Source organism: Cetorhinus maximus, chromosome 10, assembly GCF_964194155.1.
Source record: "Cetorhinus maximus chromosome 10, sCetMax3.hap1.1, whole genome shotgun sequence".
NCBI classification, from domain to species: Eukaryota; Metazoa; Chordata; class Chondrichthyes; order Lamniformes; family Cetorhinidae; genus Cetorhinus; species Cetorhinus maximus.
Window position 1 is genome coordinate 112,759,232 of NC_135888.1, and position 25,365 is coordinate 112,784,596.

Sequence of the window (25,365 nt, forward strand, 5' to 3'; positions counted from 1 at the left end):
ACTATGGACCTTTAAAAATGGACAGCGGGACTCAGATGCAGAAGTCCCATCTCCATTTCCAACAGATCCAATTTTTGCCAGCAGTGGGTAGGAGGTGGGGTGTGATTCACACAAGAGGAAATCCCAAACTTAGCAGGGCTATTTGAACTCAGCACTGAGTTCAAAAAGACCCAAATTTGCCTGTTGCAAGGGCCTTAACCCATACTGTGGGGGGGGGGGGGTCACAAATTAATGGAGTAGGCATAAACAGTCTTAAAAGGTATATAATTGTCATGATGAGGTTTCTTTCAAACGCCCTGCTCTTTAAACTTAGAAAAAAGGCTGCAGCTGTCAGTGAAAGTTTAAAAAACACTCTGCTGGACTGCTTTGATTAGCAGGCATAGTTAGAAAAGACACTGTACCATTTAGTTGTGCAATTTCAATAGCGCTCTTTGCTGACATTTTCCCGAGGGTTATTATTATGTCATTATGAATGTTTGGCTGAGTTTCAAAACCTACAATTATCTCAGCAGGGGTATGAGAGATAAGGGCCAAAGGGCCTAACAACATCTAAGACAACTGGGATGAAATCCTAAAGAGATAGGGTGGGCCTTCTAACCAGCCCGCCCCATAGCTGCCTATGCTCTGCCTCCGGGGTCAGTGGGTCTGACTTTATCTCTCACCCACCCTAACCCCAGAGCAAAAAGTGTGTGTTTTGAGGTATTTTTTTCTGAGGCGTGCCTGGCAAGTCCAGAAATTTCCTGACCCGCCTCGCCTCGGTAGCCAAAATCCAGCCCTAAGATTCATTTTATATCACCATACTACTTGAGTGCTTAATCTAAAGCATTATGAAGGTAAAATACATGTGCTCACACCTCCAATCTATAGAAATTTTGTTTTACAAAAGTTATCATTCCTGGGGAAAGAGATAAATCTGTTGTGCAAACTATTGCTTTCAAAAGGGTTAGTGTTGGCAGTCTCCTGGTCTGATTAAAGGTTCAGTTATGCAAAGGACCATTGTTCAGTTCTTTCTTCAGCATGTTGACTGAAATTCTTTGATGTAGGGCAAAACATCAAAGATTGTACAGTATAAAACATCAAAGGTGTGCTTCAAGTAAAAGGAGCTTAAAAAGCTTCTCAAGCCCTTTGCAAGCTATGCATAAATGGGCATACATTAGAAACAGAATGTTATTGCTGGCAGTTTTAGACTAATTTAATTTGCAGCACTGCTGGTGATAGCAGCTCCAAGTTAAGCTGCGGAGTTAAAATAAATGATTTGCATCTATATAGCATCTTTCACAATCTCAGGACGTCCCAAAGTGCTTTTCAGCCAACAAAGTACTTTTGAAGTGTAGTCACTGTGGCATAAGGTAAATGTGATACAATGGGTCTAATGGGCCTGAGGAGAATATTCTTTCCTTGGCACCTCGAATCTCAACAGAAGTATAAAAGTTCTTTATAAAGCTGCAGACGCTTTCTTTCTTGGCTGTCAGCAGTCTGTGTTCAGACATCCTCGGGAATTGGTGCTGTTACAACAACATCAAAAAATGAAGCTGTGAATTCCAACTTCCAAAGAACTGTGTATGCATAATTATTTAGAAACACAAAAATAGGACACCGATGGAGGCCCTTCAGCCCATCATGTCTGTGCCAGTCAAAAAAGCAATCAAGTCTTGACCCAAGTCAGACCCCTACCACCTTCCTGGTGAAACAAATTTCTCAACTCCCCTCTAATCCTCTGCCAATTATTTTAAATTTATATCCATCGGTTATTGACCTTTCTGCTGAGGAAAATAGGTCTTTGCAATCCATTCTAGCTAGGTCCCTTTGTTTGTTGCTCAGTCACCTGAAATTCTCCCCACAATATGCTTGGAATGTATTCTACAGTACTGTCAGCCTGAGGCACTGATAATACAAAATTACTTCTGATTGACCTCCAATGATCCAGGACAGAAGTTTTGGAATCAAGATTTCACTTACATAATCACCTCAGAACCCAGAAAAGCTGGCAAATGGTAGTTCACTAAAAATGAGTGCCTCAAAAAAGCTGACAACTCAAAAATCATTGTATACAGCATTAATTTGAAGTTTGTGATAAAATAAAATCTGGTTGGTTGAATTTTCTTTGTTGTTGCTCTGAATTTCAAAACTTGAAGAAACTGGGAGAAAATTTGTGTGGTTCGATTTTATTGGGCCATATTAAGTGCATCATTGCCATTGACATTTTGTGAGACAGGAGAACAAATCATCTTGTTTGTTAATATTGAGCCAAGACTCAATTATACAGGATATTTTAAGCAATTTGAACTTGTAAATATTGTGAAGAGTAATATAGTGAAACAGCTGTGGTGTAACTAAAGGGCCACAGATGGTTGGGATAATGAAGTTATCTGGAAATGACAGTAAGTTAGAGGAGAACAAAAACAGAGACCAAAATGAAAGCATATTAAGGTGGTGATTAAACAATTTTGTTCAATATTGTGTGGGGGAAATGACTAAATTATATTTAATAACATTCTGAAATAATATTGATCCTGTTCATCTTAGACACATTCAAGCATATCTGAGCAATGGGTCCACACTACTTCAGTTTTGTCTCATCTTTACTGGTAATGTACATCTTGTCTCATGGGGTACATAAAATTGCAAAAGCAATATGTAGGAGTTTCTGGGACTTAAGCCAAGTCTCTTCCCATCTCTCACACCCACCTCCTCTGCTCCTCCACCACTACCCAAGCAGCATAAGGGAGGTCTCTGGTCATAGAATCACAGAACAGTACAGCACAGGAGATCATCATCTGGCCTATGTGCCAGCTCTTTAAAGGAGCTATCAAATTAGTATCACCTCCCTGCTATTTCCCCTTAGCTTTGCATATGTTTCCTCTAAGTATTTATCCAGTTCCCATTGGAAAGTTATTATTGAATCTGCTTTAACCGTTATTTCCGGTGGTGCATAACAACTCTATAAAAATATTGTTTCCTCATGTTTCTTCTGGTTCTTTTGTTAAATGCCTTAACTCTGCAGCCTCTGGTTCAACCCTTAAGCTACTGGAAATGGCTTCTTCTTACTTATTCTATTGAAACGCTTCAAGATTTTGAACAATTATATAAAGCTTCCCCTTAACCTTCTCTGCTGTAAAAAGAGCAACCCAAGTGTCACTAGTGTCTCCACATAACCGAAGTCTTTCATCCCTGGTATCATTCTGGTAATTCTCCTCTGTTCCCTCATTAAGGCCTTGAACTGAACAGCCCCCCAGCTGGGACCTAACCAGTGTTTTATAAAGGCTTTGCATAATTTCTTTATCTTTGTAGTCTATGCCTTTGTGAAGCCTTCTCAACAAGTTCTGCTGCCTTCAAAGATCTGCATGCATACATCCCTGGGTCTGTTTTTTATTCTCTGCAGCCATTTAAAATTGCACCATTTAGTTCTAATGCCTCTCATTCTTCCGACTAAAACAAATTATTTTACATTTCTCTGTGTTAAATTTCATCTGCCATGTGTCTGCCCTTTTCACCAGTCTTTGTCCTCTGAGGTCTGTTGCTAATGTCCTCTTTGTTTACTACATTTCCAAATATCATCTGTTGGCTTTGAAACAATGCACCGTATACCCAAGTCCAGTCATTAATATCTATCAAAAAGAACAGTGGTCCTAATACTGACCACAGCGGCCCCATTGTGTAAATTCCTCCTGTCTGAAAAATAACCGTTCACTCTTCGGGCAGAATTTATTGCCCTCTCTTAAATCAAGCTTGGAGGTGGGGGTCATTTAATCGGGTGGGAAAGTGGCAGGTTGGGACCTCTCCACCTTCTTGCCTCTACCTTGATTAAGTATGGGCAGGGAAGGCTTGTTCATGCCTTCCCAACCCACCAACCAAGAGCAGGCAGGGGACTCACCATACAGCATGCTCGAAAAGCAAACTCTGTCAAGGTTGCTTGCAGGCTCCTGGAGGAAAGGGTGCCTTGCTGAAAGTCAGGGAGTGCCTAATCAAGGGACCCGACATTGGTAGAGGGCAGCTGACAGCCAGCCTCCTGCCCTTGCTGCTGAAATCCTTACCCGCCGTCAATTCAGGATAGCAACCCCTTCCCCGTGACCCACATCCTGCCCTCACTCACCTTTGGCTTGGGATCCCTCAACAATCTTGGGCCTCTGGTGGGTGCATTACTGGCAGTAGCCACCGCTCCCGCCCGTGCTGCCTGCAATGCATAGCTGGTGGCCCAAATGTCTGGCAACTCTTGGGTGCGGTATTTCTGTCTCGCGATCCTTGATCCCGAGGAGAAGGCCCACCAATGTTCACTTAAGTGCTTGATTGGTACTTAATGCAGCGGGCATTCCCCAAAGGAGGCAACATGGGGCTCTCACTGGTTCTCCAGTCGGCGGACGAGATCGTCATCACTTACTTTAAATACCACTGTTACTCTCGGCTTTCTGTTCCTCACTAATTACATAAGTATATACTCACTGCCCTTCAGGTTCATGGGATTTAATTTTGCTATCAATTCTATTGCATGATATTTTATCAAACACCTTTTGAATGCCCATGGGCTGATTTTTTTCACTGCGTATGGACGAATGGCTCAGTATACAAATGGCCACACTTTTTTTTGGAGGAAATTTATTTTCCTCTGCAGTCCCGACAACACGGCATTTTCCTCTAGGCTTTTTGCAGGTCCGGAATGCCTAGTGTGCAAAATGTGCACCTGCCCCCACTGAAGTCAGGTCTCCCATTTAAAATGGGGATGAAAATTGGATTTCCTCCTGCACATCATTTTTGGCTGGTGGTGTGGGGTTATGGAAGCCCATTAAAACTTTACTACTGTGATTTAAAGGGCTCTGGCTGATTTTTTAAAAAATGGTTTTGACACATGAAAAATAATCTAACCACCTGATCTCTTACATTGAACGACAGGAACTCTGCTTTGAAATTGAAGTGAGCATGTTATGTTCTTGCTTTCCCAGAGAATATTTTATTATTTGGACAACTGTGGCAATTATCAATGCTTGGCTGAATTTCAAATGCTAATGAGTTTCAGCACAGAGAAGGCTTCATATAGGCATAGACTACAAAAATAAAGAAATTATGCAAAGTAGGTGTCCCATTCATCTGAGAACGAATGATGATTTCAAGAATTTGTAATAACAGATTGTCACTTTGATGTGGTTTCTGGTTTGTTGACACAAGCTAATAGGATTACAATTAGTACAAGGATTTTCCACATGGCAGAATGCATTCTCTCTCAGTATCAATGAAATGGGGGCTTTTATTAGATGGTGAGGGTTTGTTATCCCACTAACTAAAGAATATAAAATATTTTTCATTGATACAGTATGGAATCTGAAGACTGTGCATAGTTCATACTGGGTGAATGACATATGGGAGCATAGAGATGGCATGGGTGAACTGAAGAGGCAAGGGCTAGCATGGGGGTGGGTGGGGGTGAGGGGGTGAGGTTTAAGGGGCCTTAAAACAATGTTCTGGGTCAGGATACTGTGTTGGAGAACCTACGTGGGCCTTCTAACTGGCCCACCTCCACACCCACATTCCTCACGCACCCTCTCAGAGGGCTGAGAGTCTTTGGAACACTCTTCCTCGAAAGGCGGCAGAAGCAGAGTCTTTGAACATTAAGGCAGAGGTAGATAGATTCTTGATAAGCAAGGGGGTGAAAGGTTATAGGGGGTGGGTGGGATTGTGGAGTTGAGGTTACAAACAGATCAGCCATGATCTTATTGAATGGCAGAGCAGGCTCGAGGGATCAAGTGCCTACTCCTGCTATTAATTTGTATGTTCGCACACTCCAGCGCTGCAGTGCGAACTTGACCGCGATGTGAAGAGACAACAATGGCGTGTGAAGTCACACGTGGGTTGGGTGTGCAGTTTCTGAGCCATGAATGTGCGCAGGTTGGTTTTTTCTGAGCCCAGAGGAAGCTTTGACCACAGATATGCCACATTAACTGCATCAGACCTCTCTGCTACTTCATCAAAGGACTTATGCATCACAGAATTCCGTATTAATTAAAAATGCACACAAAATACCAGCAGACAAAAAAGCAAAACACCTCCAAATGTTGCTTTTCCTATGTATGAAATTTGCTCTTGGGTTACTTAGTTGCCTCCAACTTTATCCCTTCTACATAGAAATGTAAATGAAAGTTGGCTCTGCTGATGTTCAGGCCAGCAAATACCTGACCCATAAAGACCAGAAGTATATTTAGTTCAGTCCAATTTAGCTGGTATCAGATGGGTTGGAATATAGAGAGCTATCATTGACATAAGTGCCTGAATTAAGAGTGGAAAGAGTAGTGAAGGTTCATGCTCCTGATTGCACTGGATGTATTTATAGCTGTCAAGTAAGGACAGTATCAGGCTTGACTGTAATGACTTTCATAATTAATAAGCTTGCTAAAATTGATGACCCAGGATCAAGTGTACAGAATGCCAGTTAGGCGAGTTATCAGGAGGTATGTAATGCCCATGGAACCATATCCAACCAAGTACTGGCAGGTGGAGTGATAGAAAGGGAATTTGTGCATTAAGAAGCAGTTTTAAAAATGGAGTTAACCATTGATTACTGCAGCAAGCTGTGACTTGCCCATCAGTATCCCAGCCCAATTTTCTCCGAATCTCTTTGTGCATGCAGAGACTATCAGATTTAATTTCATGAAACATCTTTCCTCACTGTTATTCTTTTTAACTACATCCTGCCACAGCAAGAAACATTTCCTTCATAAAATGAAAACCCTTGCATAATGATGAGCATCAGGTTAAACTATGAACATGAAGCGGCTTATATCGGTCACTATGGATTTTGTAAATATGTAAATTTGATTCACTTCAGCTTTGGAAGATGCTTGTTATTTTGAAAATATTCCCTTCTAATTGCACGATAAGCCCTCTGCTTATGTATTCCATCAAGATTCTTAATTGTGATTATGGGATCACTGGTATGTCCATGTTATTGCCTTCTTATATATTGCTTATATAGGACAAATTTAAGAAGTTAATAAGTATGCATGAAAATGCCCACAGGAATAAGGAAGGAAGCCTGATAGAGAACCACGGCTGAATAAAATTTTCTACCATGCTTCAATCTATGAGGAATTTTGATAATTCAGTTTTGTGGCAAGAATGTAATTATTCTCTGCACTCACCTGGTTTTCACTATTTAGGGTGAAGATAAAGTCCTTTGAATTCAGAAGCTTACATGCATAGGCAATATTAACAGCAGTTTCCTGTTTATCTCCTGTCAGGACCCAAATCAATATGCCAGCTTCACGGAGGGCTTCAATGGTGTCTGGCACACCATCCTGCAGACGATCCTCGATGCCTGTTGCGCCTTTCATTACAAAGAAATGAAGAAGCTAAATATTACAGAGGTACCGAGAACTGCCAAGTAAAACACAATACAGCATTTTTATTAACATTTCAGTTCTTGCAATCATAATTTCACTGTAATTTAAGTTCATTCTAAAGAATGAACACTTGCATTTATATAGCACATTTCACGATTCCATAATATCACAAAGGGCTTTACAACAAACAAAGTACTTCTTTTTTTGAATGCGTGATCACTGTTATGTAATAATATTCTGAGCTGTAATGTGCACTCTAATTTGAATTGATCCCAAGCTTTCACTTCGAAATGGGCAAAGGAAATAAAAAATAATTTGGTTGTGCCATCATGTACATTGGAAGCTTTAAAGCCCTTTTTAAAAGATAGATTTATTGAAGTTTATTGGTGGGATTTTAGGTTTTCAGCACGTCATTGAAAGCAAACCGGCTGGAATTTTCCAGACCTGTTGGCGTTGGGCGTCATGGCGGGCGGGAGGGGGAACAATATGGCAAGGCGGCCAAAAATTGGTTTCACGCCGTCATGAAACCAGTTTGCAATCATCTGCTCCACCTGTCAATGGCGGGCTGTATTCCCCACCGCCGCTCACTGGGAACCTCATTTCAATACTTTAGCATCCCATTATAAGCCCTGCTCACCGGAATCATTCCCCCACGCTGGATCATCTGGGCACATCGGCGTGTTTCACAACTGTACATAAGTGCACCTGGTGAGCTGCACTACGCTTGGGACTTTGAGGTTCGTTTGCCTACCTTGCTTTGGGCAGCACTTGTGGTCATCAGCACCAGGCTTCGCAGGCTTGACCACATCATTTCCCGCCCGCCACCGCACTTTGTGCGAATCTGGGACGATTCTGCCCAGCAGGTGGGCTTTCCCACTGGCAGTGACCAGCAGCAGCAGTGTGCCACTGTTTAAAAAAATTGACAAAACTGACAAGAAAAATTACTTGCATTTATATAGCAGCTCTCATGACTTCAGGATGTCCCAAAGCACTTCACAAATGAAGAACCGCTTTTGAAATGCAGTTACTATTGTAATGTAAGAAATGCAGCAGCTAATCTGTGCACAGCAAGGTCCTAAATTTGGGAGATATTGCTGACAATTTGTTGAGAGCATATAATTAGCTGCCGCCATCCCATGGTTTGAAACCCATTTCATTATCCCTCTAAAAGCAATATTTTCAAGAACTCTAGCCCAATTTTCACCAGGTCCGAATAGGCACATTTCTGAGCTGGTAAGGCCACAAGCCAGCTGTGTCTATACACATGCACCTATCTTATAAGAATGTCTTAATCCTCATACATTCATGGGGAAAAAATTCAGAATGGGTGCTGCTGGAAACTAAGCCTGCAGCCGACATCTCACACTCCAGGACACAATGTTGACAACAGTATAAAATTGACTTCAATCAGAAACATAACTACACAAACTATAAAATAAGAGTAAACAGAGTAAATTTTCTTTAAATTGAATATGGCAACATTTTTGAACGAGTTTCCTGGAATATTCTATAGTCCTTTCATTATTTGAGTTAGATTACCTAAGATTCAGCATCTGGTTCAAAATGGTCATATAATACTGCCAGGAGATAAAGTGCTTTTCTTAGATCTTTCAGCCAATGATGACTATTATTGCGATTGAAGATGACATACTGGTAAAAAAATCATCTGAGATTGACTAAGCCTAAACTGCCTTGTTGATACAACAAAGAAATTTTATCCAACTGCCAGCCACTAATACTGACAGCATGGGCAGAATATTGTCGTCGGTGTGCAGGCCCGACGTCATCACACGCCGATGTGTAAAATGACACACGATGACGTCAGGCGTGCATCCCAACGTCATCGTGCATCATTTCGATATTCCGTTCAGCGGGCACACACCGGAGGTGGCTGCGCGCCCGCCGAACTATCAACGGCCTGTTAAGGCCACGAAAAAAGTAATTGAAGTTGTTAAGAATGCTGCCCATCCAACCTTAAGGTTGGCGGGCAGGCAAAGTGCCCAAGCGGCCTTTGCGTTTTTCAGGAAACCTCATCCATGGGCGGGATGAGGTTTCCTGAAGGTTTTATAAAATAATTAAATAAAGTTTCCTGACTTCACAGACATGTCCCAGCTCATGTGACACTGTCACATGAGATGGGACATGATTAAATAAATTTTTACTTTATTTATTAAAGACTTTTATAATCCATTCAATCTCCCTGAGGCATGGAGCTGCCTCAGGGAGACTGCTGCGCTCTTTCACACGCATGTGCAAAAGAGCGCAGGCCCCGACTCTCCCTCCTCCCCACCGCCTGCACAGGTAGCGCTGAGCGTTATGCTGGAAGGGCCTTAATTGGCCCGCCTGCATAAAACGGCGGCGCGCAGGTGATTGCGGGTGGTGATCGGCTCTGCACGCACTCCCCTCCCCCTCCCCCGCTCCCCCCAGCCCCCCTTAGGGAAAATTCTTACCCATGTGCCACACGTAAAATAAATTCCCATTTCTCAAACAAAAATAGTTTACCTAATTTTTGTTAAGGTATGGAGTTCAAAAACATCTATGAATGGTATGCCAGCACTGATTAATTAGGATTTCAAATGATAGCTATACAAGTTTGACTGCTCTACTTCTGTTGAGTGAAACCGAGGAATGAAAAGCCTGACTTTACAATGTGATAAGAAAAATGTCTGCTACAGACGCTCAAATCAGGAACACATAAGGGAGGATTGCAAAAGCAAATTACTGCACATGCTGGAAATCGGTTACAAAAACAGAAAATGCTGAAATACTCAGCAGGTCTGGCAGCATCTGTGGACAGAACAACCAAATTAATGTTTCAAGTTGATAACCCTGTGTCAGAACTGGCAAAAGTTAAAGGCATAGCAGGTTTTTACCAAGTACAGAGGCAGAAAATGTGAGGTGGGGAAGGGAGAAAGGAGCAAATGGGAATGTCTGTAATAGGGTGAAAAACCAGAAGAGATTAAATGACAAAAGGTTTCATGGTGCAAGGCCAAAAGAAGTGATAATGGGACAAGTAAAGAAACAAAAGATGTGTCAAGAGGAGGTGTGAATGGCAGAATCATGAACAGCCGCTGTCTGAAAGCAAAAACAGGAGAAAAAAAATCAAGGAGAAAGAAACAAGAGAGAAAAGCCAAAACCAACAGAAAAAAAAGGTAACGGGGAACCTAAAATTGTTAAAATCGGTGTCGAACCCAGAAGGCTGTAAAGTGCCTACTTGAGGTGCTGCTTCTTCAGCTTGCATTGTGTTTTATTGGATTACAGCAGGAGGCCAAGGACAGGATGCTCAGTGTGGAAGCCAGTGGAGAATTAAAATGACAGGCCTAACTGGAAGCTGGCAGTCATTCTTGTGGACTGAACGGAGGTGTCACAAAAAGCGGTCACCCAATCTACGGTTGGTCTGCTCAATGTTGAGGAGACCACTTCATTAGCAGTGATTAAATTGTACCACATAGAAAGGAAAAATGTATCCTGCCTGAGGACCACTGAAAATCTGCAGTAGAACTTAGCAAATTCTGTAACATGCTGTAATAAATCAAAAGAGTGTGCAATGTACTCAAGTTAAGTTTTGTTAGATGAATGCATTTGTATTTTCAGGATTGAGTTTATCCCCACAGAAGTTTATCTATCTTTTTATTCATTTACAGTAGGAATTGCTCCTTACGCTGCCCGTCATTGGCAAAATTATTGGATGACGTATATAGAGTAGATTTATTCATGCTATACTCCTCTTGAGACACCCAAATCTGCATTCGTGTCACAATTTCAAAGGGTTCGAATATTAGGGGACGGAAGTAGATGGGGTTGCAAAAAAGCATTTGATGCTTTGAAAAAATTAGCTTTTAGAGTCCCTTTCCTTGCTCAGTTACAAAAGATAAAAGACAATATTTCACTGAAGCCATTCATAAGTTTGCCAGGCATTGAAAGATTGAAAGCGAATTTAATTGTCACACCAAGCCACTGACATTATAGATCCAAGCATTGAATGAAAATCAAGGAAATTACCCAACAATTTTAGATTTGTTTCCAGTCGTAGCGATGTCTCCAGAATCAATGCTTCTCTGTCATCAATACTGGTCTCTGCTTCATGCCTTAAACTAGCCCATGTTTTATATTCACCATCAGTCAAGACCTAAACAAAATTAAGAAGCACAGACAAAATAAAGTTAGAATCAGGATATTGATTAAAAAAATGTAATCTAAAACATCAGAGTAAAAGTAGAACCTAAAGTCTCATGAATATTTTAAATAATTCTTGCTATTTGGGAGTTTCCAAAGAGTTAGCAGAGACTGCATGTTATGTGTCTTGGCAGCGGTATGCCACATATCAGATTGCACTTTTCTTTCCTTGTTTTTGATAATGTATAAATTGCATAGTAACAGCTGGAAACTCATCAACTTACAGACAGCTCAGCGAGAACAGAGGCCTCCTCTCTTCTTCCTCCTCCTCCCTCTGTACACTGTTTTCCCTCTTTGCTGTCTGTGCTCCATTTCCAAATCATGCTGCACCTCCACTAACTCTGCAGCAGCAAAGGTAAATTAAAAGCACCTCATCTGGAAGTTGGATGGCTAGCCTTTCAAATAACGATAGTGGTGGGCCCCTTATGTAGCTGAATGCACTTTCAGCTAAGAGTGTTTAAGAGAGGGTGTTAATTGGACTTGCATAGTTCACAATCAGTGTGTGGATCAAATCATTGTTAGAGGCTGCTCGACATCACAATTTGTTGAAGTTAAAAACTGGCATGTTTAAAAAGTAGGGCTGATGTTAAAATTTGGCTTTTAAGAGTTCATATTTTACCTTCTTTGTGATACATAGTGTTCGCAGACAATTACTTGCGTACAAGTCCAGATACTTCTGTGTTTCATACGTTATTTTTCTTTGTTGCTTTTCCTCTTCAAGGTTATCAAAGAAACGATAGGCAAAAGAAAAGAAAACCTGTCAGACAAGCACATTCAGCAACGTCGAATTTCACAACAGAAGCCACAGTCTCAGAAAAAAAGCACACATTTCTTTATAGCTCAACCCCAGAGTATGCCTCAACCCTTTGCAAAAGATTAATATGTTTATGTAATCAATAAAACTGGAAACAGTACCATGTCTGACCAATGTCAGAAAATTGAAAAGGTTAGACTGTTACAAAGGCAATTAATAATTTTTAGGGCAAGGAAGGGGCCTTCAGAGTCTAAAAGCTAATTTCATCAACGCATCAATGCTTTTTCACAACTCCACCTACTTCCGAAGGGCCTCTCCTGCACTGTGTATTTCTGTGATTCTGTGATTCCGTCCTGTAGTATTCGAACATTTTACAAATGAGCAGTTTGTTTGGGTTTTCCCAGTTCCTTTCATAATCTTGCAAAGTTCAATTAGATCACATTTGTTTTTCCAATGAAAACAAGCCCAACTTCCCTAATAATTTAAAGTTCTAACACCTAATTATCTCTCAAGGGCAATAGTTTTCTATGATTAAGTGGCTATAATCTTTTACAGTACAATGTCTGGAAAATGACGCTGGAGGAGTAGTAGTGGGGAACAAAGAAATGGTGGAGGAACTGAATGGGTACTTTGCGTCAGTCTTCACAGTGGAAGACACGAATGACATCCCCAAAATTCAAGAGAGTCGGGGGGCAGAGGTGAGTATGGTGGCCATTACCAAGGAGAAGCTGCTAGGAAAACTGAAAGGTCTGAAGGTGGATAAATCAACTGGACCAGATGGATTACACCCCAGAGTTCTGAAGGAGATAGCTGAAGAGATAGTGGAGGCGTTAGTGGCGATCTTTCAGGAATCACTGGAGTCAGGGAGGGTCCCAGAGGACTGAAAATCGCTAATGTAACCCCCCTGTTTAAGAAGGGAGTGAGGCAAAAGACGGGAAATTACAGGCCGATTAGCCTGACCTCGGTCGTTGGTAAGATTTTGGTGTCCATTATTAAGGATAAGATTTCAGAATACTTGGAAGTGCACGGTAAAATAGGGCAAAGTCAGCATGATTTCATCAAGGGGAGGTCATGCCTGACAAATCTGTTAGAATTCTTTGAGGAGGTAACGAGTAGGTTAGACATAGGAGAGCCAATGGATGTTATCTATTAGGACTTCCAGAAGGCCTTTGACAAGGTGCCGCACAGGAGGCTGCTCAGTAAGATAAGAGCCCATGGTGTTAGAGGCAAGGTACTAGCATGGATAGAAGATTGGCTGTCTAGCAGGAGGCAGAGAGTGGGGATAAGGGGGTCCTTCTCAGGATGACGGCCGGTGACTAGTGGAGTTCCGCAGGGGTCAGTGTTGGGACCACAACCTTTCACTTTATACATTAATGATCTAGATGAAGGAACTGAGGGCATCCTGGCTAAGTTTGCAGATGATACAAAGATAGGTGGAGGGACAGGTAGTATTGAGGAGGCAGGAAGGCTGCAGAAGGATTTGAACAGGTTAGGAGAATGGGCAGATGGAATACAACGTGGTGAAGTGTGAGGTCATGCACTTTGGGAGGAAGAATAGAGGCATAGACTATTTTCTAAATGGGGAGAGAATTCAGAAATCTGGAGTGCAAAGGAACTTGGGAGTCCTAGTCCAGGATTCTCTTCAGGTTAACTTGCAGGTTGAGTCAGTAGTTAGGAAGGCAAATGCAATGCTGGCGTTTATTTCGAGAGGACTAGAATATAAAAGCAGGGATGTGCTGCTGAGGCTTTATAAGGCTCTGGTCAGACCACATTTAGAATATTGTGAGCAATTTTGGGCCCCGTATCTCAGGAAGGATGTGCTGGCCCTGGAGAGGGTCCAGAGGAGGTTCACGAGAATGATCCCAGGAATGAAAGGCTTAACATATGAGGAACGTTTGAGAACTCTGGGTCTATACTCGATGGAGTTTAGAAGGATGAGGGGGGATCTGATTGAAACTTACAGAATACTGAAAGGCCTGGATAGATTGGACGTGGGGAAGATGTTCCCATTAGTAGGAGAGACTAGGACCCGAGGGCACAGCCTCAGAGTAAAGGGAAGACCTTTTAGAACAGAGATGAGGAGAAACTTCTTTAGCCAGAGAGTGGTGAATCTATGGAATTCATTGCCACAGAAGGCTGTGGAGGCCAGGTCATTGTGTGTATTTAAGACCGAGATAGATAGGTTCTTGATTGGTAAGGGGATCAAAGGTTACGGGGAGAAGGCGAGAGAATGGGGTTGAGAAACTTATCAGCCATGATTGAATGGCGGAGCAGACTTGATGGGCCGAATGGCCTAATTTCTGCTCCTATGTCTTATGGTCTTATGTGTTATTTCTATTCTATTCCTTTATGATGGAGTCCAAATGTGCTGCTCTAGTTATGGCTGGAACCTGAGCACATACTTGTGATTCTCAATTTTATGTACGTTATTTTGCAAAATATTTAGCAAGAACCTAGTGCTTCCCCAAAGACAGAAAGTGGGTCATCTCAGGCTAGTTTCATTGCAGCCAGACAATGACCAAACTATTGTACTGGCACAATCATAGGACCAGATTTTCACTCTACTCTTTCAAACTAAGTATATTACACAGGAAGAGTTGCCGGGAGGTGGTGGCATAGTGGTATTGTCACTGGACTGGTTATCCAGAGACTCAGGTTTTTTGGGGTTTGAATCCCACCACATCAGATGGCGAAATTTGAATTCAATAAAAATCTGGAATTAAAGTCTGTTGATGACCATAAAACCATTGCTGATTATCGTAAAAACGCATCTGGTTTACAAATGTCCTTTCGGGAAGGAAATCTGCTACCTTTACCCGATCTGGCCTACATGTGACCCCAGACCCACAGCAATGTGGTTGACTCTTAAATGCCCCCTGAACAAGGGCAATTAAGGATGGGCAATAAATGCTGGCTTAGCCAGCGACGCCCACATCCCATGAACAAATAATAAAAAAAGAAACTTTTAAAAATGTAATTAAAACACAATTTTTAATAGTTTACTGCTGATCAGTTCAATGCATATACCACATTTCTGTATCCCAAGATCAGCACCCCCTCAAGTTCCTCCCTACATTCTCGTTTCTCCTTGACACTTTCCTCCATGTGCAAACTTTAAACTGGAAGGGCAAGTCAAAGAAAATCAGTATTCCTTCATAAAATTCCATTATGACTATGGGAAACTGTTGTCAGAGGTTTTGGACTAACAATGAGCCAAAAAGCAGGGCTATCTCATTTGTTGCTATAAGCAACATTGGCCTTGCACAGACAGGTCTCATCATAAACTTGCATTCAATTCCTTTCTTGTGTGCTGCAATGGTTACCCATGGCGTGACACTTCAGAGACAAACCAGGAAGGGTTGTGGAAAGGATTTAAAACCAATAAAAGAGGGTGTTTGGTGGTGGGGCTGGGGTTAGTGGAGGACTCAGACTGAAGTAAAAATAACCTAAAATTATAAAAAAGGATGAGATCAAAATCCAGGTCAAAATAATGTTAAAAGGTAAGATAAATACTTCACATTTCAGAAAAAAATATAGGAAATAACAGAACAACTGATGAAAACATGACAGAAGTGAATAATAAAAAAATCACATGATAAGTTAAATCCTGTATTCTGAATATCTTCAGGGACTTTAGCCAAATTAAAAGTTCCTTACACTAATACACGTAGCATTAGAAATGAAACAAATGAATAGAATTGCAAATTCAGCCACAAGGCCATTGCTTAGTTACAAGCTGGGCATGACTGGGGGAATACATATTTCAGGTTGTGAGGTCTTTAGAAAGAATGGGACAATTAGAAAAGTTGGAGGATAACAATATTAATAAGGGACATTATTACAGTGTTGGAATAAGGGGATACCAGTGAAAGTGAGCAGGCAGTAAAACCACTATGGGTAGAATTGAGGAATGGAAAAAGATGCAAGCCTCCATGGGAGATGTTTATAGGCCACTAGGTAGCAAGGATAAGATAATAGGATATATAAATGCAAAGAACAGAGAAGCTTGTTGCAAAAACAGAATGGAAAACTGTAATTTCCACTGATGGGGTTGGCGGGGGTGGGGGGGATGGTATGATGGGGTGTTGGGGGAGGGGGGAGATTGGGGAGCAGAACAGCACAAGTCCAAAAGGCATCAATTTTTGAGTGTAATCAGAAGAGTTTTCTGTAATAATCGGCTGGATTTTGCTTTTCGTCATTCATTACATTTACCCACAGGCTTTCTATGGAATTTTGCATTGGAAATACGGTAATTTAGAGAGCCAAAGTGGCTCAGTGTCCCCAGCAGGAAATCTCTAACCTGTGTGAACAGGGCAAGCAAATGTATATCTCCTTATCCAATCATATTGAAAAATCATTAAGGAGTAGTGCAGTCTGTATCAGTTAGAATATCTAATTCAATGTCAAATTAGATACAAAAATCAAAAGAGAGCAGTAGTTTAAGGCAGAAAGAAAGAGCTGAAAGTTTTATTTAATTATGTTGGGTGGTAACTTCCAAGCTCCAGGGCAGTGTATCTGGCGGGGCACCCCAAAGGTGTGCTGGGGAACCACCCCCAGAAGTTCCCAGGTAATGATTGCATGGCGAATGCCCGGGAAGTTCAAACTTCCGTTGGGCAATTGCCCTGCACTGGGAACCTTCCGCAAATGTGATTTCAATCGCAAGCTTTGGATGGTTCTGACTGTGTTACAACAATAGTTATCCAGAAACAGTTGTAAGAATTAAAACCACTTCTAGCTTCCGAAAATCTGAAGTAATGAGACTCCACACTAAGTCATGTCTAACAAATCTAGTTTTTTTTAAAAAAGGAGGTAACTATGGTAGATAAGGGAGTATCTATGGATGTTATTCATATGGACTTCCAGAAGGCATTCAACAACATTTCCACATAAGAGACAGCTAAACAAAAAGGAAAGAACATGAAATAGAATATAATCTAATGGCTTGGAGAGGAAACTGGTTAGAAGGTAGGAGAGAGTGTTGAGATAGTGGATATGTACTCAAATTGGCAGGATTGGCAAGTCGCCCAGGGATCTGTATGGGGGCCACAACTTTAAAGGTCTAGGATGAAGTAAAATAGAGAGCTGTAAATGTAAGTGATGACACTAAGTTAGCTGGCACAGTAAATAGTATAGATGGGAACAGAAGGTTGCAAAGGGACGTTGATACCTTGGACAAACCAGTGGCTAATGAAGTCCAGTGTGCGAAAGTGAGAGCTCATCCACTTGAACAGAAGAAATAAATAATCAGAGTATTTTCTAAATGGCAGGAAGCCAGAAACTGTGGCTTAGCAGAGAAGATTTAGAAGGCCAAATACAGAATTCAGTCAAACTAGAGGACAGACACAGAAAAAAAAGTTTGATTGAATGTTGGCCTTTACCTTAAGAGAGCTGGCATACAAAGGGATGTAAGTTATCTTACAGCTATATAGCACTTTGGTTAGATCTCATTTTGAGTGCTGCATTCAGCTCAGGAAGGGCACAATGGCCTTTGGAATGGATGCAATGATACTTGGGGCTAAAAAAGTTACATTATGAGGACAGGTTGCATAGGCTTGGCTTCTATATCCTTGAATGCTGAAGACTGAGGTATGATCTAACCAAGGTATTTAAGATGATTAATGGACTTGATACTATGACGATCTACCCTATTTTCTCTGGTGGAGTATGTGAAGCTGTAACCTTAAAATTAGTGTTAGGCCATTTGGGGATGTTAACCAGATATCAGGATGATATCAGAAAGCACTTCTTCACACAAAGGGTATTGAAAATCTGGAAGTCCGCACATCCAAACCTGCAATGATGCTATACATGGGATGGAATCGTCCCAGATTTGCACCAAGTGCGGCAGCCGGCAGGTAAATGATGTTTTACCCGTCGGCTGCAATGGCAACTTTTCACGCCATATAGTCCCAAACCTGCCAAATTATGCGTTCCTGAGAAAAACACTGTTTCCATAGCGGGCAGGCTCTCATTCACCCGTCACCTTGCTGCTTCATCATACCAGGCGCCATATTTAAAGTGCAGCAGCGCGCTCACCTCAGTGTTTCCAGCCCACGACAGCTGGAAGCAGTGAAGGCCCGCCACCCACATTCCGGCTGCAGGATGGGCAGCAACATCACTAATTCGGTTTGGGAGGTGGCGGCAGCTGCGGTCAGCAAAAGAGGACAGCCACCCAGTGCCGCAAAAGGATGAATGATCTCCTCCGTTCCGCCAGGGTAAGTCACTCTTCTCATCACTCTCAACTCACAAACCCATCACACATCCATAGGGCCCTCACTCACTGTCAGTTCAAGAGACGTCACCATTCACTCTCTCACACACACCTTCATTGTCCTCATCCCATCCATGGGACCACTCACCACCCAGACATGCCAGGCATACTTATCTGGCCTGGCAGGTATCCTGCTTACACTCTTTCCATCTCTATTCATGCAAGATATGCTGGGACACAACAAGAGGGAGAGGTTGCAGACTGGTGGAGGAATGCCTGAAATCAAGGTCCTCACGGACTTTGAAAACAGAGTCATCCAGCTGGCTGGCGAGGATCTGGACTGGTCCTGTGCTGAAGACGAGGTCAGCGGTGCTCTACCAAATGAGGATCCAGCAGTGCAACATCCATCAGACAACCATGCTGTGAGTAATGTGTCCTGTTTCACAGGCAACAGTCATGCATTAATCATCTCTCCTTGCTTTCGCAGGCACATCTGGGAAACTGCCAAAGGAGTCCACGGCCCGGGCCTCCAATCAAGCCCCAAGGGAAGCTCAGAAGAGGAATCCACTAAAACCTTTCCTGAAGACCCATCAAAGTGCTCGCCTACACCCTCCACCAGTGCAGAGGCAAAAAGCCTAGATGAGACCGAGCTTTAGAGTAGCCTCGGGATCACAATCTGGTAAGCACATCGCACTTTCTGATCCACAGCAGGTGGCGGCAGGGACTTCCCAGGTGTCTGGCATTTGGAGAACTGCTAGAGGCCAGAAATTTGCTGAGTCTGAGTCAGGTGATGACCCTCTCGGCTCCGTCATGTCACAGTTGGTGGAGCTGCAAAGGCAAATTTGGGAACATCAAGAAGGGATGTCCGCTATACTCCTCAGATTGCAAGGCACGGTGGAGGATTCTGTCCACCTTCAGGCTGAGGTGATAACGCTGGCTTGCCAACACACCAAGATCAACACAGGTAGGATGGCAGCTGCCATGAGATCTTGGTCCAGGACATCGCTCCTGCACTGCTGCACAAGCTGAACTCCATCGCTGACACCATAGTTAGCCTCCAACAGTGTATACGCGAGACGGGTGCAGGGCAGCTCGATCTCACTTCAGCAACACCTTCTTCTCAAGGAGTCTGCCTGGGGCCCTCAGGCACCCATAGGGAGGAGCATCAGCAGGCGTACCCCCCTGGACCATCCATCCAGGTGACTCTCGGGGTGTCCGGCCCATCCAAATCCCCTCTTCCTGTGACCTCAACAGCTCAAGCTCCACAGACCAAGGAGGGTGCCACTGCCGGGTGACACAGCAGACCCTAAAAGCAGGCCGGGGCCCTCCAGAGAACATCCACCAATGTCATCACAGACAGGGCGCAGCCAGCAGCAGGCTGCCTCCAAGTCCACTGTGGATGTATGGGGAGCATGAAGACGTAGCAGCAGGGTTAGGAAAGTTAAGAAGATGTAGTTGCACAGCCTGAGAATGGGTGTTAATCACTTGAACATAATGCTCACTATTGTCAATAAGTGCTAAAAATATCTCCCTGCCTATGTCTACTTGTTCTGATGAGCAGTGTTCATATCACTTAGATGTGAAAACTTTCTGCACAAGATAAAAGCAGGAAACTCAGTCCAGGGCCTCTTCCCTGTGCTTTGTGCAGCCTTCAGACCAAAGTGCTCGTCATTGCTGCCAGATAGAGGAACATCTGATGAGGTGGACGTCAATGGTGATGAGGGTGAGGACATTCTCAAAGGTGACAATGACAGCGATGAGGCCCTCGCACTGACCAGACAAGGCAGGTGCGCTCGGGAGGCCCTCATAGTTGTTGGATTTGTGGAGGATGATGACGACATGCAGTGAGGAGATACAATAAGATCCTTACATTGCATCTATGATGTTTGACTCCAGTCCAGTTTATGGCAACGCACATACCCTGTGTGATAATGCTGCAGTCATGGAGACACAGTGGAGGCCCTAATAGTTGCTCGATTGCAGGAGGGTGATGATGACATGCAGTGCGGACACTCCATAGATTTTCACATTGCCTCTGTGAATGCCTGATTCCTGTCTAGCTGGGGGCAGCTCGCTTGCCCTCTGTGACCAGGGTCATATCATAGAGATGCAGCCATGAAACTTTAAAAGCCCCTGATCCTTTGTCCGCCTTCAGCACCTGAGACCTTCAGAAGCACAACATTACTGATCACAGATGCTGAAGTGATGGGGGCCAGCCCCAACTCAAAAGGTGCTGAGAGCACACAGAGAGAATGACGGAACTCTGTGATGCCTGCCCACGAAATTCTGGCAACAATGACAAGCACTTTGGTCTGAAGGCTACACAAAGCACAGGGGAGAGGCCCTGGACTGAGACACCTGCTTTTATCTTGTACAGAAAGTTTTCACATCTGAGTGACATGAACATTGCTCACCAGAACAAGGAGCCATAGGCGGGGAGATATTTTTAGCATTTATTGACAATAGTGAACATTATGTTCAAGTGATTAACACCCATTCCCAGGCTGTACAACTGCATGTTCTTAACTTTCCTAACCCTGCCGCTACGTTTTGGTGCTCCCCGGACATCCACAGCAGAGGTGGAGGCAGCCTGCTGACGGCTGTGCCTCAGCTAGCTCCTCTCCCCATTGCAGTGCCAGGTTGTAAAGGGTCCAGCAGTCAACGACGATGCGTGACACCCTCTCTGCACTATTGTTAGGAAATAGAGGTAGTTTAAGTTGTTATATTTGCATTTTTATTGGTGTTAGGAATGAGTTTTAGCTTTAAAGTTTAAGTTTAGTTTATATTTCTGTATCTTTGTGTTAAGGAAAGGTCAAATTGAGTTTTGGTTTCACTTTAAGGTGTCTGTATTTTAATAAAGGTTCTTATGACACCACGCTAAGTAAAGCAAACAAGAGTAGGGAAAATTGGGCTGTTGCCTAGCATCAGGGATCCAGAGAGGCAGGCCCCTCCCACAGACACACACACAGAAAGAAAGAACTAGAAAAAAAACAGTTTTGAATTTGGAAGCTGTTTGAGTTCAGTTCGAAACCAAGACCCCAGAGAGACTGGACGCTGGGAGAGGGAGCTGCAGTTTTCCCAAAAGAACCCCAGGCCAAAGAAGTGAGACAGAAACAGGGGAAAGTCCCAAAAAGACCTCCTAGCCAAAAGGAAGGACAGGAGCCTGGAAAAGGTCCTGTTAATAAAGTTAAGAGTGAGAGGCAAAGAGAAAGGCTCCAAGCTTCAGATTTAAAGAGACAAAAGCTGCAGAAAGCAGATTTAAAGTGAGAATAGCTTACAAGAGGCAAGGCGGTCCAAAGAGACAACTGAAGGTCTGTAACTCTTTGCTTTGGGTATGTGAAATAGTGGTGCACTGTTGACTGCCAAGTTGGTGAGTGTGTGTGTGGAAGACTGCTTGAATGCATGTAGTGACCCCGGAAAGAGGAACATCGGAAGGAGAATTCGAAACCTTGGGGGTGACCCCTTGTGGAAGGCGTCTGAGAGAGAGCATCGGTTTGTGGGAAGAGTCCAAAGTGAGTTCTTGGAAAGTGAAGATTGTGTGTGAAAGGCGGAGTTCAGTGAGACCAGTTGACTCATGGTAACAAGCACCTGGGTGGTAGTTGAAGAAGGATCCATAGCATCTGGTTGAAGTGGCACCTGTCACTTGGTTTCAGAGTGTGGTGAGTCTGACCACAGTCTGCTGTTGGTTTACATGGACTGTGTACTTACTGTGGGCATTAGAGTATAAGATAGCTTTTGTAACTTGTGTTATCCTTACAAACCTGTATATTTCTGTAAAGGTATTGTTGTGGGTGAAGGAGTATTGTAATATAGTTCACCTTTTCTGGTTTAATAAATGTTTTATTCTTTTGTTAAAAGTTCATCAGCTGACTCCGATGACTCTGTTCAGTAGCTACTCTTCATGTATCCAAACAAACAAACAAAAGTTAGGGTCCATTAAGCTGGGTTCCACCCTGGGATCAGGCTTGTCCAGGGGTAAACTCAACTGGGACTATAACATCATTTTGCAGGGCTCCCCCAAACTGGTCCAGGCACCAGAACCTCATTTTCAGCATCCCGATGGTTTGCTCCACCAAGTTCTGAGTTGCAGCATGAGCCTCAATATAGCATTGCTCTGCTGCAGCCTGAGGCCACTGGTGTCATCAGCCACGTCCTCTGTGGGTCACCCTTGTCCCTGAGGAGCCATCCCTACAGCCTCTGTGGACCCTGGAAGATGTCAGGGATCTGTGACCGACTGAGAATGTAGGAGTCATGCACACTCCCTGGAAATCGTGTGCAGACCTGCATTTGTGGTGGTTGCATATCAGCTGCACAGTTAACAAATGGAATCCCTTCCAGTTGACATAACTGACCACGTGTTGTGACAGAGATCTGAGCTCCATGTGAGTGCATTCAATGGCACCTTGCGCATGTGGAAAACTGATCTGGGCGAATCCAATTGCTCTCGCATCCTGGCTCTCCTGGTCCTGGATGAATTGCACAAAGTTGTGTGCCCTCGCAAAGATGGCATCCACGACCTCATGGATGCATTTGTGGGTGGAGGCTTGTGATATCCCATAGAGGTCACCTGTAGAGCCCTGCAAGGAGTCACTAGCATAGAAATTGAGCGCCGCTGTCACTTTAATGGCCACTGGCAGTAGATGCCTTCCACGTCCATGTGGCATCAAATCCTGCAGTAGCTGGCAGATGTGACCTATCAGTGCCCTAGACATGCGTAGTCTTCGGTGACACTGGTTCTTGGTCATCTTTAGGAATGACAGGTGGTGTCTATAGACATGGGTCTAGCTAGACACCAACCAGCAAATGCTTGCTGTGGCTCTTTGGCGGCGTGTGCGGGAGATCCAGCCGCCCCTTCTTCCAGAGGGTGCTGCTCCTCCCTCTGTGCAGCCAGGCGCCTCAGTCACTCTCTTCTCTGTCATCTTCCCTCTCTGCACACCATGAGGCACACAGCTAGTTAACCAGGCTCCATGATCCTGATGTACTCCTCCTGCAGCATGAAAAAGATAGAGACTCGTGGGTTAGGTGTACCAAGAACCTCTCTTGGTTAAGTCTGAAGGCCCCTTAACACATGAAGGCCCCTTAATGCACCCTGGAGAGTGCTGGTCACCACTTGGATGGCTAGAGTTTAGTGCACTACATGGCTGCCTGAAACCCCATCCACCTTTGCCCCACTCCATCTGACTGATTGGTGGCAGCTTTGCCCATTGGACTGCATGCTGTGCTCTTAGCTCAGGTGCAGGCATTCTCCTAACCCGCACTGCAAGGCTGCACTGTTAGCTTGAACCATGGGGGAACTGCTTCAAACCAGAATGATGACATTGCAAGGAGGGTGTGCGTGCCTCCACCAGTGACTGCTCCATGGCCAGCTTTAGCAAGGAGGTTTTACAACATGCCCAGTTGTCCAAATGTTCTGCAGTCCACTAAACCGCTCATTAGTTTGCAATCTGTGCCTGAGGGGTGAAAAGCTTTGGAGTACTTGGTGGCACTTTGATCCCTCTGTATTGCTTGAGTGGGCAGATAAGCTAGAGGCCTGACTCCAATTATATCAATGTGGCTGCGCCTGAACTGTCTCAGCTGCAGAGGTATGGTCACTTTATACAAGGTGTCTGGCCACTTCCCTCGCCCCCCCCAAACTCCCATCCCACGCGTGCTTGTGCACTACCTTCAACCGTAGTCGCCTTGACTGCAGGGCAGCCTTTACACCCACCCTCAGCGCACCTCAAACTTGAAGTCCAAGAGGCATCCTTCGCGAGTGCTCCACAACGTTACTGTGCAATCACCTCTGAGTTCCCCTCAAAGTGCAGCCCGCCAAGTGCATGTCTCGTATGTGCTATTACAAAACACGTCGGTGGGCTGGCCTAATAATGATATGCAGATGTATTACAATGAGGTTCCTGTTGCCGGGAAACATGGCCCACCATCGACAGGCTGAGCGGACGATCGCAAACTCGTTTCATGATACCATGAAACCGATTTTTGGCCTTCTCGATTATTGTCCGCTCACGCCGTTGAGCACGCTCGACACCAGCAGGCACAGACAATTCTGCTCATAGTTACAATAGCACACTGACCACAGTGCAAATAGGACACTTCATTTCAGCTCAGTCTAGCAGTTTCAAATCATTCAGGGCACCTACATCCATACTGTAAAATTTATGTCTCAATTTCCAAGCCATCACAAAGAAATTGGAGTGTGAGTAGGCTACATGGCTCCCTCGAGTCTTCTCCGATATTTAATACAATAGCAACTGATATACTTTAACTCTACTTTCCTGCCCTATCAGCATATCCCTTGATTCCCTTAATGTTCAAAAATCTATCAATCTCATTCATGGACACACTCAACAACTGAGCATCCACAACCCTTTGAGGAGAGAAATCCAAGGATTTACAACCCTCTTGAGTAAAGAAATTTCTTCAGTTCTAAGTGGCCAATCTCTTATCCGGAGATTATGAACCCGAGTTCCGGAATTTCCAGTCAGGGAATGTAGCCTCTCAGCGTCTGCACTGTCAAACCCTTTCAGAATGCTATACTTTTCAAAGAGATCACCTCTCATTTTCTAAACTTCAGATAATATAAGCCCATCCTACATAATTTTTCCTCAAATGGAAATCATCTGATCCCTGTATCAATCTTTGTTGCCTCCAAGGCAAGTATATACTTCATTAAGTAAGGAGACAAAAACTGAGCGCAGTACTCCATGTGGTCTCAAATAGTTGCAGCAAGGCTTCCTTGGAGAAGAGTCCACACAATTATTTTCTTTTTCTGATTCAAGGGTAGAAGTCCCTTTTTGTCTCTCAAAATAGGCATAGCACTGCAGAATCCGCGTCATTAATCCATACAAAATAAACATGGACTGGCAGATTGAAAGGGGTCAAGAGAAGTTAAAATCAAA

At 43.6% G+C, this 25,365-nt stretch overlaps 1 protein-coding gene across 3 annotated transcripts in view; it reads right to left on the bottom strand.

The window, feature by feature from the left end:
* The window catches only part of atp10b (ATPase phospholipid transporting 10B), a 368,600-nt gene that overhangs the window by 31,501 nt on the left and 311,734 nt on the right, over positions 1-25,365 (bottom strand). For all 3 annotated transcript variants that reach the window (XR_013577824.1, XM_078551015.1, XM_078551014.1), the window contains 3 exons: positions 12,124-12,218; positions 11,331-11,457; positions 7,128-7,312 (listed from right to left, as the gene is read on the bottom strand). Coding sequence is in view for 2 of the 3 variants with exons in the window: in XM_078551015.1 (XP_078407141.1) it covers positions 7,128-7,312; positions 11,331-11,457; positions 12,124-12,218 (407 nt within the window). In the remaining variant the exon portion in view is untranslated. The remainder of the gene's footprint in view (positions 1-7,127; positions 7,313-11,330; positions 11,458-12,123; positions 12,219-25,365) is intronic.